This window comes from Lithobates pipiens, unplaced genomic scaffold (assembly GCF_037356315.1).
Source record: "Lithobates pipiens isolate NorthernLeopardFrog02 unplaced genomic scaffold, aLitPip1_a1.2 Scaffold_23, whole genome shotgun sequence".
Classification (NCBI taxonomy): Eukaryota; Metazoa; Chordata; class Amphibia; order Anura; family Ranidae; genus Lithobates; species Lithobates pipiens.
In genome coordinates this window covers 289,702,904-289,720,647 of record NW_027507785.1, presented here as the reverse complement: position 1 = coordinate 289,720,647, position 17,744 = coordinate 289,702,904, and the positions used below count along the sequence as shown (strand labels likewise).

Sequence of the window (17,744 nt, the reverse complement as noted above, 5' to 3'; positions counted from 1 at the left end):
GACTGCCTGTCTGACTAAACACAGGCAGGCAATCCATATTTTATGTTAAGTGTTGTGTGCAGATCTTGGGAATTTTATGGAAGGTCGTAAGCTTCCATTTTTGCTGTGACATGTCTACAGTAGAAGCACTTTTTCTTTTTCCTTGATTATTTGGAACTATTGGAACTTTTGTTGTTTATAGGCTTGGTCTATATGAACCTTGGTAGCTCCAGGATTGCCCAAAGTCATCACAAAGACATGCCATATGGAGCTTCAGAAGAACATCAACAGCTTAATGAAAGATTACCATGGTCATTCATGTAGCACTAACCCCATAGGAGCCACTAGATAGGATGGTTCCTCTGTTCTTTGCCTCGACTTTCACAAGAACCTCAGCCCCTCTACAACACTAGATTGAGTGTGCAAACATATAGTATCACAGGAATTCACTTAAAGTATTACTTAGTACCCTCCAGTAGTTTTATATCAAAGTAAACAGGCACCAAACCAAGTAGTAAAGGTAAAGTTAATATATTGTCACCCAATATGGTTGGTTACTAAACAAGCATAAATTACCATACTAAGTGATTAACAGTGGGGACTAGTCATAAGATGACTTTTGACATCCAGATCAGCATAAACAGTAGCAAGGTCACCTCAATTGTAGCAGTGAGCAGTATCAAAGTTGAATCTACCAAGTGTCGGATTTATACTGCCAGAGCACATTTATGGTGGTGAAGCTAGTCCAAGACCGACTAGATATACATTGTCAAAAAAAAAAAGAGGATGGTAGGGGAGCAAATGGGGCTTGCAGAATAAGTATTATGGGAGAGGCAGTTCTTTTGAGATGTTTTTGTACCAGCTATCTTTGGGACCCTTTAAAAAACAGCCAAGTGCTTTTTTTTTTTTTTAGTTCTATTTATATAAACACCACTGGCCATATTTAATTTAGCACCTCTGGGGCCCTGTAAATATTGCTTTCCATACAGTATGCATGGACCAACAGCCCATATAGTCTGAAAACACTGCACAAGTGGCCATTCACTTCTATGGTCGGCTAACATGCCACTTGCAGCTCCCCAGGTGCTTGAAAACATCAGGAATTGTATGCTACAGGACAGGTACCTGCAAATATCTGGGTTGTTCCAAGTTGTATTCGTTTATGGTATGCTTGTGGCCACAGCAGGGCCCTATAGGCACTTCCTAGGGCATTCACAAACCCAAATACAAAACTGAATTATAATGCAGTTTACCAATCCCTAGATGTGGTTGCTGCATCAGTTTTCTCATTTTAGTCTTTTTCCCTCTGTTTTCAAATGGTGGTCTGGCCAGTAACACACCTCCTGTATTAGAATGCCCTTACTCTGGATGAGGTAGCACAAGGGCATTGTTAATCTAGGGGGAGAAGAATGTTAGATGGACTAAGGCCCTTTTCACAGTTTTTCAGGTGGACCTGATCAGAAGGTCCATGCATTCCTATGGACAGGTGAGTGTAAATTGACTTGTGTCCATATACACCCACCTGCCTCTGATTCCAATCCAGTCCACTAAAAAAAAAATGGAAGGGGATCTGTCCTTTTCCATTTAGGTGAATCAGATCAAAGCTGATCATTGTAAGCACCCATGTCATTGGTAAATAGTTTGTCTCAACACTCTAACTTATTACATTTTCAGGACAGCTTGTTCTGTTGAAAAACAGACTTAATGGCCAAAATACCAGGAGAATATAGGAAAGAAAGCCTAGAAAATAAAGCCAATGCAACCACCACATCTAAGAATTGATGAGCTGTAATACAATAAATGTTTGCTTTTGGGTTTAATACCACTTTAAGCCACTTTAAGCCAATCATACACACATAGCATTTTTTCCTTTAGCCTGCAAACAGCACAGATGGGCGAATCGCCCTCTGTGGGCTATTGCATTCTGACAGCCATTTTTAGAGCCATCAGCTCTAAAAATACCCGAACAGTTCCTGCCGGATTCGATGCAGGGGCTGCTGTTCAGCTGACAATTTTCCACCTGGCGCCTTAATTTTTCAATTGAAGAATTTCAGGCAGAAAGGTGGTGAAAGGGCATCCCATGGAGCAAATTTCGACTGATTGATCAGGAAACAACTGAAATTCACACCGTGTATGGATATCTTTAGGTTAGACCATTTTCTTTGTGAGTAATCCTCCAGTACGACAAAGTTATATCATCTTGATTATTATAATCACTACGAATTGTAATAGTAATAAAATGGACAATAATGTTGCGCCCACGCAGAAGAACTGTCCAAAGAGCCGAAAGTCACTGTTTGTAGAATTTTTTATTTAGGAACATTTTTAATATTACATTATATAACAAAAACAAAACAAAAAAAACTTCTACATAGCACGTAGACTGTATCGCCGAAACGGCTTTACAAAATTAACCCTCCCCCTGCTGGATGTGGAGAGAAAAGGTTAAATTGGGTACCAGGCCTGGTTACTGACTTTCTGCAAAAAATGCAGAAAACAAACTCATGACGTAACGCTGAACAGTACGACATTAATGGAAAGTGCTGTAATATACATCGAAATCCAGCGCAAGCAAAAGAAGAGTGATAAAAAATATATATTTATATTTATATATATATATTTATATATGTACCTTTCCAACAATAAGCAAGCATTCATGCGACCTTTACAATGTTAAAGGAGAACTCAATTTAACAGGGTTGAGTGATGAAGGATGAAGAAGTATATGACTGTACTCTATGTCCCAGTTCCACTGGGTTTCCATTTCACAGTATTGCATTTTGCACTTCCAGGTCCCACAATCCTTCAGTACCCTCTATCTGTGCCAGCCAAGTGTCAAACCAATAGAATCCTATGGCAAATTCCCTAAACCTATAGAGTGAGATGAAGAAAGGTGGGCGCTAGATGTGCAGGGTTTCTGATTTAGAGGACTAGCAATCCTAACGCAAAATATTAATTACAGTAGAACTATTAAATAGGAGGTTAAGAAGAGGAATATGTAAAACAACCCACATTTATATTGAAAGGAAAATAACATAGAGGTAAGTTTGCTATGATGGCTAGCATTTTGGGATATCTGAAAAGTCAAAGTAGGGTAAAAGCAGGCTTTCACTCTCTCCCCTACTTTTCCACAATCAGACATTTAAATTACCGGTATTTTAAATGCCTACACTTTCAGGTCTGGGTGAGAATAATGTCCCCTAACGAGCCACACTTCCAGGTTTGGGGGAGAATAACATCCCCCAACGAGCCACACTTCCAGGTTTGGGTAAAAATAAGTCCCCCAATGAGCCACACTTCCAGGTTTGGGTAATAATAATGTCCCCCAACGAGCCCACTGCCTCTTGGAATGTACATCATATATCCAAGGAGGCTTCGGGGCAATTGGCTGCATATGCACTGGCTGTCTCTTGTTAATTCTTGAAGCCAGCCCCCTGATGATGCACAGTGGCGCGGCACCAGAGGACCAGCTTCAGAACTAGGAAGAGGCAGTCATCTTCTAGATGAAAAGGAAGATGGTGGCACAGGAGCTGGTGAGCAGCAGCAAATTTGTTACTGCAGAGCATCTCTGTATTCGCTGGGCATGTGAGTATGTTTATGAAGGACAATCCAGTGAAAAGGGTAAGATGGGATCTAAAAAAAAAAAAAAATAAGGGGATAGGGTGGCAGTTTCTCTTTAAAGTGGCTCCTTCAGCACAGGACCACTTGGATGTAAAACATACCTGCAAAAACCCGACAGCATATGCTTACATTTATGACTGCCACTTGTCCACTCAATGCCCTTTGCAAGTGTTCATGCACTTCTGGATGCGTGATTAACCTGCCTCCCTGCCGCTTACTGTGGCTATGAATTGCATCTTTAACAATATATGTGAAAGTTTAAAAATGTATGAAAATATGAAGAAATGCAGAAATTTGACATTTACGTAGCTCTGTGGTAGCTGCCATTTTTGGTAAAGGGAAGCACCAGAATGACAGCTGATAACATTTATTTTAAGTGACGTCAGGAAGTCAGCTTGGTGCAGGAAGATGTAACCCCCCCCCCCCCCCCAAATATAATACCTTAATTTTACATTTCTTCCACTTTATCTTCTTAAACAAAGACACATTTATCTAGGAAGGTTTTTGAAGACTCTTTTACAAAGTCAACACGGCAACCACAGAGGGTGAAGGGAAAGTATACTGGGCCCCCCAAGCTGTAAGGGTCCCTAGTGTGAAGCAATGCCTTTGATTAGTGTTGGCTTCAACTGAACTCCAGGCAAATAGCTGAATACATTGGAAAACACATGGCATATAGAACATATATGGAAGCTGAAGGGCAAATAGGCAGAACCAGGGCATGAAATTAAAAAAACATATTTTCATGCTGGTCTCACGTCAAACACACTGATCAGAGTTCTCCTTTAACATGTGGTTAGGAAGAAGACAGTTTTGGGACATCATTTTAAAGGCTGATGTACCTTTAATACTGAATATACAACATTTCATAGAGTAATCCTTTGTAGCCACAGATCATTATTATAAAAGTAGACAATTTTTTTGGCAAACAAGATTTAATTAACACAAATGTCTAAGGAGACAGTTTTTCTCCCACTGTAGAACATATTGGGTGTACCTATTTTTCCAATTTAATTTGACCCAGATTATGCCCTATGAAGTGGCACTGAGATAATTGGATGACCACCAATGCTGTCCTTCTCCCTATGCTGATTCAATGACTTCAGTACTTTCTCAATAACTGACCCATTACAGTGTGAAGACCTGGAGCTCTGCTTCACTATGACTTTATTTAAATGCTTGTTCTGGGTCACTGATTAAAAGAGCACTGCCAGGGAACCAGCATTTTCAGAAGCAGCAATAGCAGCTTACATATTTCTCCCGGTATAGGTTTCTTTTAACATTTTATATTATTTAAGGGCGTTATTGAATTGTGCATTTATTTATGTAAAACAAGACACTGTATATAGTAGATAGTTTCACTCTTAAACCTAAAATGTCATGTTTTTTGTGCTAAAAAAATCCTTACAGCCCATCAACACACCTATGCAAGTGTTGCAGCGCCAATCATTTTCAATAGTGTGCCTTGTGAAGGGTGGTGTGATGCATTGTTACAACACATCGCACTGTTTACTTTTTTCATTTTTATTTTTTACTTTATTAAAATGTCACAATGACATTTCATTCAGCTCTATGCGCACCACAACAGCGCACGCCAAAGTATGTGTATGGTGTTGACAATGCTGATCAACACAGCTCAATGGACCGAGTGTGAATGGGCCAAGGGTAGAAAAAAAAACTCCACAAAACCAGAGTAAGCCCTTGTACACACGGTCGGAGATTCCGTCGGAATGTGTCCGATCGGAGCGTTTTGTCGGATATTCCGACTGTGTGTAGTATGCATCGGACTGTTTCCGTCTGAATATCCGTCGGACCAAATTTTCCAACTTGCTGGAAATATTTTCCGACAAACTGCTCCGATCGGACATACTCCGATCATGTGTAGCCTACTTCGATGGACCAAGTGCCATGCATGCTCAGATCAAATTCCTAGACCAAAGCTATTGGCTACTAGCCTGAACGTAGTCCAGTCGGAACGAAATAACGTCATCATGTTATGTACAATCGGATTTTCCGACAACTTTGTCCGACCGTGTGTATGCAACAGTTTCGGACAAAATCCGTCGGACAAAATCCAAAGGATTTGGTTGTCAGAATGTCCGACCGTGTGTACAAGGGCTAAGAAGACTGTAGTTGGCAATGCCAACAAAACACAATGGGCACACACAGAAGGTAAAACCCTCTGTCTCCCTTTATACCAGCATTTTGAAAGAGTTAGCAGCCTACGTAGACCAGTGTTTTAGCACTTTGAGAAAAAAATCACAAATATAGGATCATAAGAAAAATCTATAAGGGACATGAAATGTATGATGGGGTTGGCAAATAACTTAAAGCATTTGTTACCCCAACACTTCATATTCCTGATATGTGCCTGCTGTCCCATGTACTTGTATGATAAAGTCTCCTGTTCTCTTTGTTTTCCTTTTTGTGTGAAATTCCTGGTGTTCCCGCTAGTCTCCTTGCATTCCTATTAAAGACACACTAAGCAGGAGAGCCCACCGTGATCAGTTCTCTAGCTATGCTGGGAAATCTCCTCCAATGATCAGACTTCACACCCCTGCTGCACACCAATTCACTGGGAAGATCAGTATGCTGCTGCTTACCCTCCCCTCAGCTCTTATGCAGCTGAGAACAGGGGGAATGTGATCACTTATAAAAAAAGGGAAAAAATGTATATATAATGTTTTTTTTCATATCTATACAAAAATGTTTTGCATTTCAATTGCATTTTAAACTGAATGGGTTGTTTTACAAGGTGATCGTTTACAATCACTTGAAATATGTTACACTGGAAAAATCCAAAAGGTAGACCACTAACGTCAACCACGAGGTTCTGCTAGATATGACATCTTTTGAAAAGAGGATTGGCTAATTTGAGATTTTATGAATATTTTATCACAGTAATAGTGGAAAATATGTAACAGCAAATAATAAGGTGATTGAATAATAAAGAATTAATTTTTCCATGCATGCATTTTTTTCCAACTATTATGCCCAGTATCTTTAAAAAGACCAACTGGCAAGGCATGTTAAAAACGTAAATGCAAATGTGCAATTTCAATATGTAACCAAAAAAATCGATGTCTTTTGCTACCAAATAAAAGAAAAGAGCACGAGACTCGGCTATTTTGTTAGGTTTGATGACTGCCATGAAACCCAAGGAAGTTATAAACTTGGGCTGGGGTCACTTGTGAAAAACAAAGAAGGGATTTTTGCTCTATACAAAGGCAACTAAAAACATTTTAGGTCACCCTAAAAGAGAATGCAAAGTAAAAAGAGTCCTACTACCCACCGCATTGCCCTTTATCTTCTGTCTTTGGATTGGTTAATATAGGCAATAACACCATTATCTAAAGCACTAGCTGGTATATATTAATCTTCAGTGGGCTTGTTTAAAAATAATGGTAATTACTCAATAAGGCAGAGCAAAGCATACCGGTAATAATGACCTACAAACGTTAGTAATAATCTGTAGCATCTAGAATTCAGATTTCATCGATTTTGCAAGAGTTAAAGATTAAAGATGAATTCAGATTGGTTGCTATTGCTTACTGCATTTTGTACATTGATTTTAAGCTCATGCCTTGCTGACAGCAATGACTTTGCATTTTGGAGCTAAATGCTGGCATCTGATTGGTGGCTATGGGTTGTAGGAAACCAATGGTCCTTGCACAGTCCTATCTTGTTTAATAATATAAAAGAAAATGAAGTGGTGAGCACTAATTCCTTTTTAGAGAATAATGAACCCTGATTTCTTATTGGCTGCTACATGTTACCCACCCCTCCTCTTTGCATATGCCCAAATGTGTCTTCATCAAAGCAACACCACCCATGGTACCAAATGGCACTGCAGTTTGTATAATGTTATATAATACTGTATGTTTTTACTCATGGTTCTACACATCGTGTGGCTATATTACATTAGGCTGCTCTATCATAAATAATAAAAATACTTTTGTATAGTGAACAAGTATAACCAATGTATATATACTGTACCTTCTTCCCAATAGGTACCACATAAAAATATTTCCATTGTATAGTCTTATAGGGTCTCAAATCCCTTAATTTTAATCACCAGGGATGCTTTGTAAGAAGAGTCCCAACGTGAATATAAGATTAGCTTCTTTTACAGCTAAGTGAGCATTTTTAAAAAAACAAGCTTTTCTCATTTTCACATGAAAAATAGTATTTTGTATTAAATTAAAAATTATTTGTGTAGCTCATTTGGTCTGTGAGCTGTTTGTATTTGTCGAAACATGGAACATTGTCTTTAGTATTAATTTAGCTCCCTAGTTGCATATACAGCAATATCAAACTGCTACATGTCTGGAGAGTGTGGGCAAACCCTCAAAAGAAAGTCTGAACTGAGATAGATGGCCAGTTTTGAGAGTTCCTCTTCTCAGAAAACTTTCTTCCATTGCAGGCATGGCTTGAATGGTCAACGTTTGAGGGTTTTTCAGAGTACCTTAAGAAGAAATATTGTTTTTCCATCCCAGATATGTCAATACACACTGTGAGAAGGTAATATGGCCCAAGCCAATAGGTCCCAGTCAAAAGACAGTCAATAGGGTAATTCTTCCCCAAAGGTGTCATCGCTGCCCATTACTTTCAATTGGGAGCATAGACTGGTGGAGGCTTCTGCTGTGTTTGGAGTCCATTGTGTCATGATCTTCTGAGAAGCTGTCTGGGCTTGGCGCACCATCTAATGAGCTTCCGCAGCTTGAGTTTGGGGAAAGTATTTCTTGGAGGAGATCTTGTTGGACCATGCCATTATCTTTACTTATTTTGCTTCTTTGGTTGCCTTCTTCCTCTTGGTCATCAAGAAGTTTGGCTAAGAAGTTAATATATTTCATAGCCAGGCGTAATATTTCATTTTTGCTGAGCTTTTTATCTGGAGGGTGAGTGGGAATGAGCTTGCGGAGCTCAGCAAAAGCCCCATTCACGTTCTGCTGCCTCCATCTTTCCCGACTGTTTGTGAAGATACGACGGACCACCTTTGGCTGAGTACCTCCTGGGAAAAAAATATGAATATCTTGAGAAAAGATCAAATTATGGGCATGTGCCCATCTAACTATCAGATCCCAATCCCAAGGAGAAACAATTAACTAAGTGTTTTGTGACCACAACATTTCAAATTCCTGATATGTGCATACTGTACCATGTACTTGTATGAAAAGTATCCTGTTCTCTTTGTATTGCTTCCTTTGTGTGAAATCCCTGGTGTTCCTGCCAGTCCCTCTGCTTTCCCATGAAAAACTGACCACACTAAGCAGAAGAACACAGCGTGGTCGGTTCTCTTGCTGTACTGGGAACTCAGTGTGCTCTCCTCCAATGAGCAGACTTGCCCTGACAGCATACCCCCCCCCCCCTGCACAGCCATTCACTGGGAAGATCAGTGTGCTGTTGCTTCTCCTTCCCCAGCTGAGAAAAGATGGAATTTGACCACTTATAAAAAGGGGAAAAAGGTATATATATATATATATATATATATATATATATATATATATATATATATAATTTTTTTTTATTGATACACAAATGTTTTGCCTTTCATTTCTATTTTAAACTGAATGTTTTTGATCGTTTATAATCACTTTAACTTCTTTGGTTTGTAAATCATGGTGGATATCTTGTCATGTGAGGTAATGGACAAAAACCTCAGTCCTAGGCGTTTCTTGTACAATGACAGCTTGTGCAGAAAATGATTGTGTTGACCCCCTTAGCCTTCAGATATTAAACAAGGTATCTATTATACTGTACATACGCAGTGGTGGCAGCATCACAGGTGCATATTAACTGTGGAGCATTTGAAGAGAGGTCATTATGTTTACTTTCTATGGGACAATTACTTTCTTCCAGAGGTATAACTACAGAGGCATAGAGGACATTATTTCTTAAAGTGTATGTCTAGACAAAATAAAAATATATGTAGTACACCTCTACAGTGCATACATACTTCTCCACATTTGGTTTAAAAATAAAAACTACTACAAGTACAGAAAAATAGCTGTTGATCCTGCCAGAATTTATTGTAGTGAGATGACAACAACACTATTACTGCTATTCAATCTACCAGGGTGTGTGTTATTAAGATGCAGTACAGTGCCTTGAAAAAGTATTCATACCCCTTGTATTTTATTGGGATTTTATGTGATAAACCAAAACAGATGGTACATAATTGTGAAGTTAAAGAAAAGTGATAAATGGTTTTCAATTTTTTTTTACAAATAAATATGTAAAAAGTGTGGCGTGCATTTGTATTCAGCCCCCCTGAGTCAATACTTTGTAGAATCACCTTTTGCTGCAATTACAGATACAAGTCTTTTTGGGGATGTCTCTACCAGCTTTGCACATCTAGAGAGTGACATTTTTGCCTATTCTTCTTTGCATAATAGCTCAAGATCTGTCAGATTGGATCTAGAGCGTCTGTGAACAGCAATTTTCAAGTCTTGCCACAGATTGTCAATTGGATTTACACTGTGTGCACAATTATTAGGCAAGTGAGTATTTTGACTAATAATTTTTATGCATATTGTGCAACTCCAAGCTGTATAAACGTGAATGCTTATTGGATTTAAAGTGATTGTAGTCTTGTTTTAAAAAAAAAAAATAACAAACATACTTATACGTACCTGCTCTGTGCAGTTGGTTTTGCACAGAGTGGCCCCATTTCTTCTTTTCTTGGGTCCCTCTTCTTTGCTCCTGGCCCCTCCCTCCTATTGAGTGCCCCGACAGCAAGCAGCTTGCTATGGGGCACCCCAGCCGAGTCACAGCTCCCTGTGTACATTCAGACATGGAGCCAGACCGGCCCCTCTCTCTCCTAATTGGCTAACTGACTTTGATCGACAGCAAGGGGAGCCAATCGCGCCACGCTGCTGTCTCAGTCAATGATGAGGGGAGTCCTGGGCAGCTGAGACACTCCTAACATCGCTGGAAAAAGATGGGCTTAAGTAAGTATTAGGGGAGTTGAGGGGGACTGCTGCACACAGAAGGTTTTTTTTTTTTTTAATGCATAGAATGCATTAAGATTTTTTTTTTTAAACTTCTTCCTTTAAGCATATCAGGTGATGTGAATTTGTGTAATGAGGGAGGGTGTGGCCTAAGGAGGTCAACACCCTATATAGAGGTGTGCATAATTATTAGGCAGATGGAGCACTCTTGCACCTCCCTGGAGTCCCCAGAAGTACAAGGTGTTCAGTGCTCAGAGACATGGCCAAGGTATGGAAGGCTAAAACCTGACCATCACTGAACAAGACACATAAGTTGAAACTTCAAGACTTGACCAAGAAATATCTGAAGACAGATTTCTCAAAGGTTTTATGGACTGATGAGATAAGAGTGACTCTTGACGGACCAGATGGATGGGCCTGTGGCAGGATCAGTAATGGGCACAGAGCTCCACTTCGACCCAGATGCCAGCAAGGTGGAGGTGGGGTACTGGGATTGGCTGGTTTTATTAAAGATGAGCTATTTGGACCATTTTGACTTGAAGATGGACTCAAAATAAACTCCCAAACCTACTGCCAGTTTGTAGAAGACACTTTCTTCAAGCAGTGGTACAAAGGAAAGTCTGCATCTTTCAAGAAGACCATGATATTTATGGAGGACAATGCTCCGTCACTTGCATCAAAGTACTTCAATGCGTGGCTAGCCAGTAAAGGCCTTGAAGATAAAAGAATAATGGCGCGGCCCCCTTCCTCACCTGAACTAAACCGTATTGAGAAATTGTGGGTCCTTCTTAAATGGGAGATTTACGGTGAAGGAAAACAGTATGGTTGCTGTTGCACAAGAAGTTTATTGTCAACAGATCAAGAAAATTACAGACTCCAAGAATGGAAGGCTTATGATTGTTATTGAAAAGAAGGGGGCTATATTGGTTACTGATATTTTTTTTAATGAAATATCAGAAATGTTTATTTGTAAATTTTGGGTTGTTTGTTTATTATTCTCATTTTAACAGATGAAAATAAACAAGTGAGATGGGAAAGTTTTGCTTTTTCATTTAGTTGCATAATAATTCTGCACATATATGATATTTTTCTAGGAAAGCCAAAAACCCCACTATTACTTCCTTAAATATTCAGGTTTGAGGTTTATTAACATTTTAGATTAACCGAGAGCACTGTAGTTGTTATTTCTCAAAAATACAACTTGCCTAATAATTGTGCACACAGCATAGGTTTGGACTTTGACTTTGATCTAAACCATTCCATTGTATCTCTGGCTGTATGTTTAGGATCATTGGGGAATCTCTGCCCCAGTCTCAAGTCTTTTGCAGACTCTAACAAGATTGCCCTGTACTTTGCTACATCCATCTTCCCATCAACTCTGACCAGCTTCCCTGTCAATGCTGAAGAAAAGCATCCCCACAACATGATGCTGCCACCACCATGTTTCACAATAGGGATGGTATGTTCAGGGTGATGTGCAATGTTATGTTTTCTGCCACCACTAGCGTTTTGGATTTAGGCCAAAAAGGTTAATTTTGGCCTCATCTGACCAGAGCACCTTCTTCCACATGTTTGCTGTGTCCCCCACATGGCTTCTCACAAATTGTAAATGGGACTTCTTATAGATTTCTTTCAACAATGGCTTTCTTCTTGCCACTCTTCGATAAAGGCCAGATTTGTGGAGTGCATGATTAATAGTTGTCCTGCGGACAGATTCCTGAGCTGTGGATCTCTGCAGCTCCTCCAGAGTTACCATGGGCCTCTTGGCTGCTTCTCTGATTAATGCTCTCCTTGCTCGGCCTGTCAGTTTAGGTGGACGGTGATGTCTTGGTAGGTTTGAAGTTGTGCCATACTCTTTCCATTTTGGGATGATGGATTGAACAGTGCTTCATGGGATGTTCAAAGCTTGGGATTTTTTTTTTTTTTATAACCCAACCCTGCTTCTCCAAAACTTTATCCCTGACCTGTCTGGTGTGTTCCTTGGCCTTCACGGTGCTTTTTGGTCACTAAGGTCCTCTAACAAACCTCTGAGAGCTTCAGAGAACACCTATATTTTACTAATTAGGTGACTACTGAAGGTAATTGGTTCCACTAGATTTAGATTAGTTAGGGGTATCAGAGTAAACGCCACACTTTTCAGATATTTATTTGTAAAAAAAAAAATTGAAAACCATTTATCATTTTCCTTCCACTTCACAATTATGTTCCACTTTGTGTTGGTCTATCACATAACATCCCAATAAAATAACATTTACATTTTTGGCTGTAACATGACAAAATGTGGAAAATTTCAAGGGGTATAAATACTTTTTCAAGGCACTGTAGGTGGCAATGCCTTCTCCAAATTAATTAAGCGACCTCCCTTGCTAATCAAGCACTGCTAATAGCATTTCCATATACAGTTCCTCTCCCATAGTAAGGGTGCCCACCAGTAAAGTCTAGATCCAGACAAGTAATTTTGATTTGTATAGCATAGGGAAAGGTTAGAACCCGAGGTCTGTATCCTCACTGAGGAAATTTCTCCTCATTTCCGGTTCCAGTGACAGGGGATCCTTGGAGCAGGAATTTATGGGAAATCTCTCCAATGCAGACAGAGAAAGCACTGAAAACACATTTTTCTTGTACAGTAGAAAAAGTCTGAACTTCTGTAAGGTTTAATGGGGGTTTCTGCCTTCATGTCTCTCTAAGCACTGTCTGGTCCCAGCTCTGCCATATCCTTTTATAACTATATGATTATTTTGTTGGATGAAGTCTGATAAAGTCTTGTAGAACATATAACTTAGTCAGGAAACAAGCAATGTGTTATGCCACATTCCTTAGAAGACAACTTTCTTTCATGTGAGTACAGTAAGCAGAAATATGATTGGTAGCTACAGATTATGGCACTTTGGCAGTCTTTTTCTTTATGCTTCTCTATTAGTGGATGTAAACCCACTCTCATCCTTTCTAAACTACTGCCATAGTGGTTATCTAGAAGGATATACACGCCTCCTGCATGTATCCCTACCTGTCAAACTCCCCTCTGTCTGTTATGAGACCAGAAAAACTGCAGATTCTTTGGGTGGGTCTGTTTTCCAGGGCTCGGTGGGTGGAGTCATGATGTCAATAGACTCCCTGCCCACCTCTACACTCCCCTTGTCAACATGAATTTTCTCCTGTGTATTTCTTACACTGAACTTCTGCTATGATCACTAACATCCAGACAAAACCCAGAAAGTCACCACATGACTTCAGCAAGCTCAATCATGCTGAGGTGTGGAGCAGCCGATCCTGGAAGAGCTAGGGAAGAAAGGAGGAGGGGATCTGAAGTACACAGAATGCCTCTCTCAGGCTCGTGCATGACATATATAAATCACCTGTCACTCACAGCAAGGGGGAAGAACTGACTACTATTTCTCTGTGTGTCAGTTTTTATCTCACTGAAAAAAGAGAAGTGGACTCCTCAGAGCTGGATTAACTGTTTGTGGCAAGACTGGGCACAGATTACATAAAATCCTATACTGTACAAGGTGCAAGCCTTAACTAAAAAAATTTTGGAGGGATTTACATCCACTTTAAATACGTCAATCATTTTTTTTTTTTTTTGGGAGAAACTGATTGTTTTACAGAACACGGAAAAAAATAATCACATAAATTACTGAGTGTGCAGAAATGAGCTACTAATATAAGATATTTAAGTGCAGATGCAGCCAGGTACTTAGGTGAAACACACACAAAAAGGAATTGGTTTGCAACAGATCTATAAATATAAGCCTCGTACACACAATGAGAATATCGGACGAATGAACGTCCGCTTTTCTTTGCATGCTAGTCTCATATCGAAAATGAAGAGGTTACTCAAACGACAAAAAATTTTGTACGACAGAATACAACTTCGGAAATTATGTAATGTATTTGTATTGTATTTCAGACGAAAACTGTACTGATTAAACAAAAATTGTGTGATCTGGCATCGTACAAGAAAATTTTTCAAGTCTTGCCACAGATTCTCAACTGGATTTAGGTCTGGGCTTTGACTGGGCCATTCTAACACATGAATATGCTTTGATCTAAACCATTCCATTGTAGCTCTGGCTGTATGTTTAGGGTCGTTGTCCTGCTGGAAGGTGAACCTCCATCCCAGTCTCAAGTCTTTTGCAGACTCAGGTTTTCTTCTAAGATTGCTCTGTATTTGGCTCCATCCATCTTCCCATCAACTCTGACCAGCTTCCCTGTCAATGCTGAAGAAAAGCATCCCCACAACATTATGCTGCCAACATCCCGGTGGGGATGGTGTGTTCAGTTTGATGTACAGTGTTAGTTTTCTGCTACACATAACATTTTGCTTTAAGGTCAAAAAGTTAAATTTTGGTCTCAACTGACCAGAGCACCTTCTTCCACATGTTTGCTGTGTCCCCCACATGGCTTCTCACAAACTGCAAATGGGACTTCTTTTGGCTTTCTTTCAACGATGGCTTTCTTCTTGCCACTTTTCCATAAAGGCATATTTGTGGAGTGCACAACTAATAGTGGTCCTGTGGACAGATTCTCCCACGTGAGCTGTGGATCTCTGCAGCTCCTCCAGAGTTACCATGGGCCTCTTGGCTACTTCTCTGATTAATGCTCTCCTTGACTATCAGTTTAGGTGGTTGGCCATGTCTTGGTAGGTTTGCGGTTGAGCCATATTCTTTTCATTTTTGGATGATGGATTGAACAGAGCTCCTTGAGATATTAAAAGCTTGGGATATTTTTTTTATAACCTAACCCTGCTTGAATCTTCTCCACAACTTTATCCCTGACCTATCTGATTTGTTCCTTGGCCTTCATGATGTCGTTTGTGCACTAAGGTTCTCTAACAAACCACTGAGGGCTTCACAAAACAGCTATATTTATACTGAGATTAAATTACACACAGGTGGACTCTATTTACGAATTAGGTGACTTCTGAAGGCAATTGGTTCCACTAGATTTTAGTAAGGGGTTTCAGAGTAAAGGGGACTGAATACAAATGCACGCCACACTTTTCGGATATTTATTTGTAAAAAACTTGGAAAAACATCTATCATTTTCCATCCACTTCACAATTATGTGCCCCTTTGTGTTGGTCGATCACATCAAATCCCAATAAAATACATTTATGTTTTTGGTTGTAACATGACAAAATGTGGACAATTGTAAGGGGTGTGAATACTTTTTCAAGGCACTGTAAGTATCTCCTATATAGCCAAAATCTCTTACGCAGCCAAGACTACCACTGCAAGCGTTATGTCAATTTTCATCTGGTGTGTGGCAACCCAATACAAAGACAGATGTCAGGTGATTAAACCACCTGAATTGTAAACCTACCCTTTTAATTTTTAAAGGAACTGAAAATGATATATTTTCTAGGGGCTGTTTTTTAACCTGCTTAATGAAATAGTAGAAGCAGGGGACAGAGGTCTACGTGATGTTCTGGATCAGCAGAATTTTACACGGCCTCTAAAGAAACAGTAAACCCTTTTACACTTATACCTGTTAAACTGTAAGCTGCCCTTCTCAACTGAAATAGCATTAAAGGCTTATAGCTTACCTTCATTAGTTTCTACTTCATAGGGTCCCGTGCGTCTCTTGATTCGCGAATTGTTATTAAACACCGTGAAGGTTTCTGGAACGCCAAAATAGCTGCTGCAAAAATAACAAGACAGCTATTAATATTTTACAAAAACAGTGTCAACAGCTTTAATAAATCTATAGTATTCAAAATCAATAACAATAGTTCATTGGGTTATGGGCTCACATTTTAAATGTTGTATTCATTGGAAAGTCTAAAAAAATGTACTGCTGATGTTGTTGATATCAAGCATTAAAATAAAAAATAAAAAAATCGAATTTTATTTATACAATTTAAATAAAGAATTAAATTTAATGCATTTTTATTTTTATATATACAGTATTTATTTATATCATTTTTTTAATAATTTTCTGTTTAACCTAATATCAAATTAAAGGAAAAGCTAAAAAAGAGCAATACAGGAAAGCTATTATAAATATAGCAACCAAAATATAAAATGGAGGACTGTTGGTCAAGATGGAGGATGCTCTAAATGAATAGAAGAAGCTAATTTTTAAATCAAAATATTTTAATGTTCTACGTGTAAAAAAAAAAAACTGTTTGATAGGATTTCAGATGATTTATTTACATTGCATTATTATTATATTACAATATTTATTTACATTAAAAATTATTTACTGGAGCTATGGTAGCCAGGTCATATTGTTTGTTCAAACCATGTTGATTTCACAGAACCTATATTGTATGTCCTGGGTTGCTTACCCTTCAATTATATTGTGCTGTATATTTGATGACTATTAGCACAAGAAGCATTTTTCTGATTAAAAAGAAAAATTATTAACTTTTTTTTTTTTTTTTTTTTTTTTTTACATGACCTTTAAATTAACTGACACTATAACAACTAGCAGAAACCAATCATCAATGAATTTCTGAAATAAAGTATGTTATTTCAATTGTAGTAAGACATTCTTTAAATTTAAAGACATCCTTTAAATTTTAGTCTTGTAATAATGAATGTATTATAAAAGTGCTTAATAATCACATGTAGCATTCTAGAAAATGTCGAGATACTAACCGGGCAGTAATATTCCCTGCTCAAAATGTTTTGCACTCCAAAAATATAATTATTACGGTACTAAAATTGCCACCAATATGAATTATAATTATCATAGAAAAGAAATCATAAATCAAAATAGCTCATTCCTACAGTGCAATTATAATTACAGTGCAATTTTAATCTTCGTAAAGTAAACTATCTTCAATTTGTGGGGAAAAAAAATTCAAGAGTGCAATGTGACTACAGTGCAATTTTATACTAAAACATAATCATTGATGAAAATAATGGCAATAGAAAAATGCAATTGTATAGCCACACATCCTTCTAAAATTTATAAACATATCATTTCCTGCCTTAATTGAGTGTCAGAATATTAAATCGTTTGTGTCAGTGGAGTAGGGAGTGATGTGGATGGTTAAATGATGATTGTTTAAGCAGCAAAATATAGCAAACGTAGCAATTTTAATAATAATTACATTTTTAGAGAGCAAAACATTTTGAGCAGGAAATATTACTGCCCTGTTAGAATCTTGACGTTTTCTAGAATGCTACATTTGCTCGGATAAAAATAATAATAAAAATAATAATAATAATCTATAAGTCCTACAAT

The 17,744-nt window shown here is 38.4% G+C and overlaps 1 protein-coding gene across 5 annotated transcripts in view; it reads right to left on the bottom strand.

Annotated features, from left to right (window-relative positions):
* Positions 1 to 17,744, bottom strand: part of TAL1 (TAL bHLH transcription factor 1, erythroid differentiation factor) — a 57,029-nt gene that overhangs the window by 20,780 nt on the left and 18,505 nt on the right. For 2 of the 5 annotated variants that reach the window (XM_077450295.1, XM_077450296.1), the window contains exon 3: positions 16,096 to 16,190. In XM_077450295.1, the coding sequence (XP_077306421.1) occupies positions 16,096 to 16,190 (95 nt within the window). Of the gene's footprint in view, positions 1 to 2,269; positions 8,609 to 16,095; positions 16,191 to 17,744 lie in introns of those variants that run through there. The other 3 variants (XM_077450292.1, XM_077450294.1, XM_077450297.1) reach the window with 3 other exon arrangements.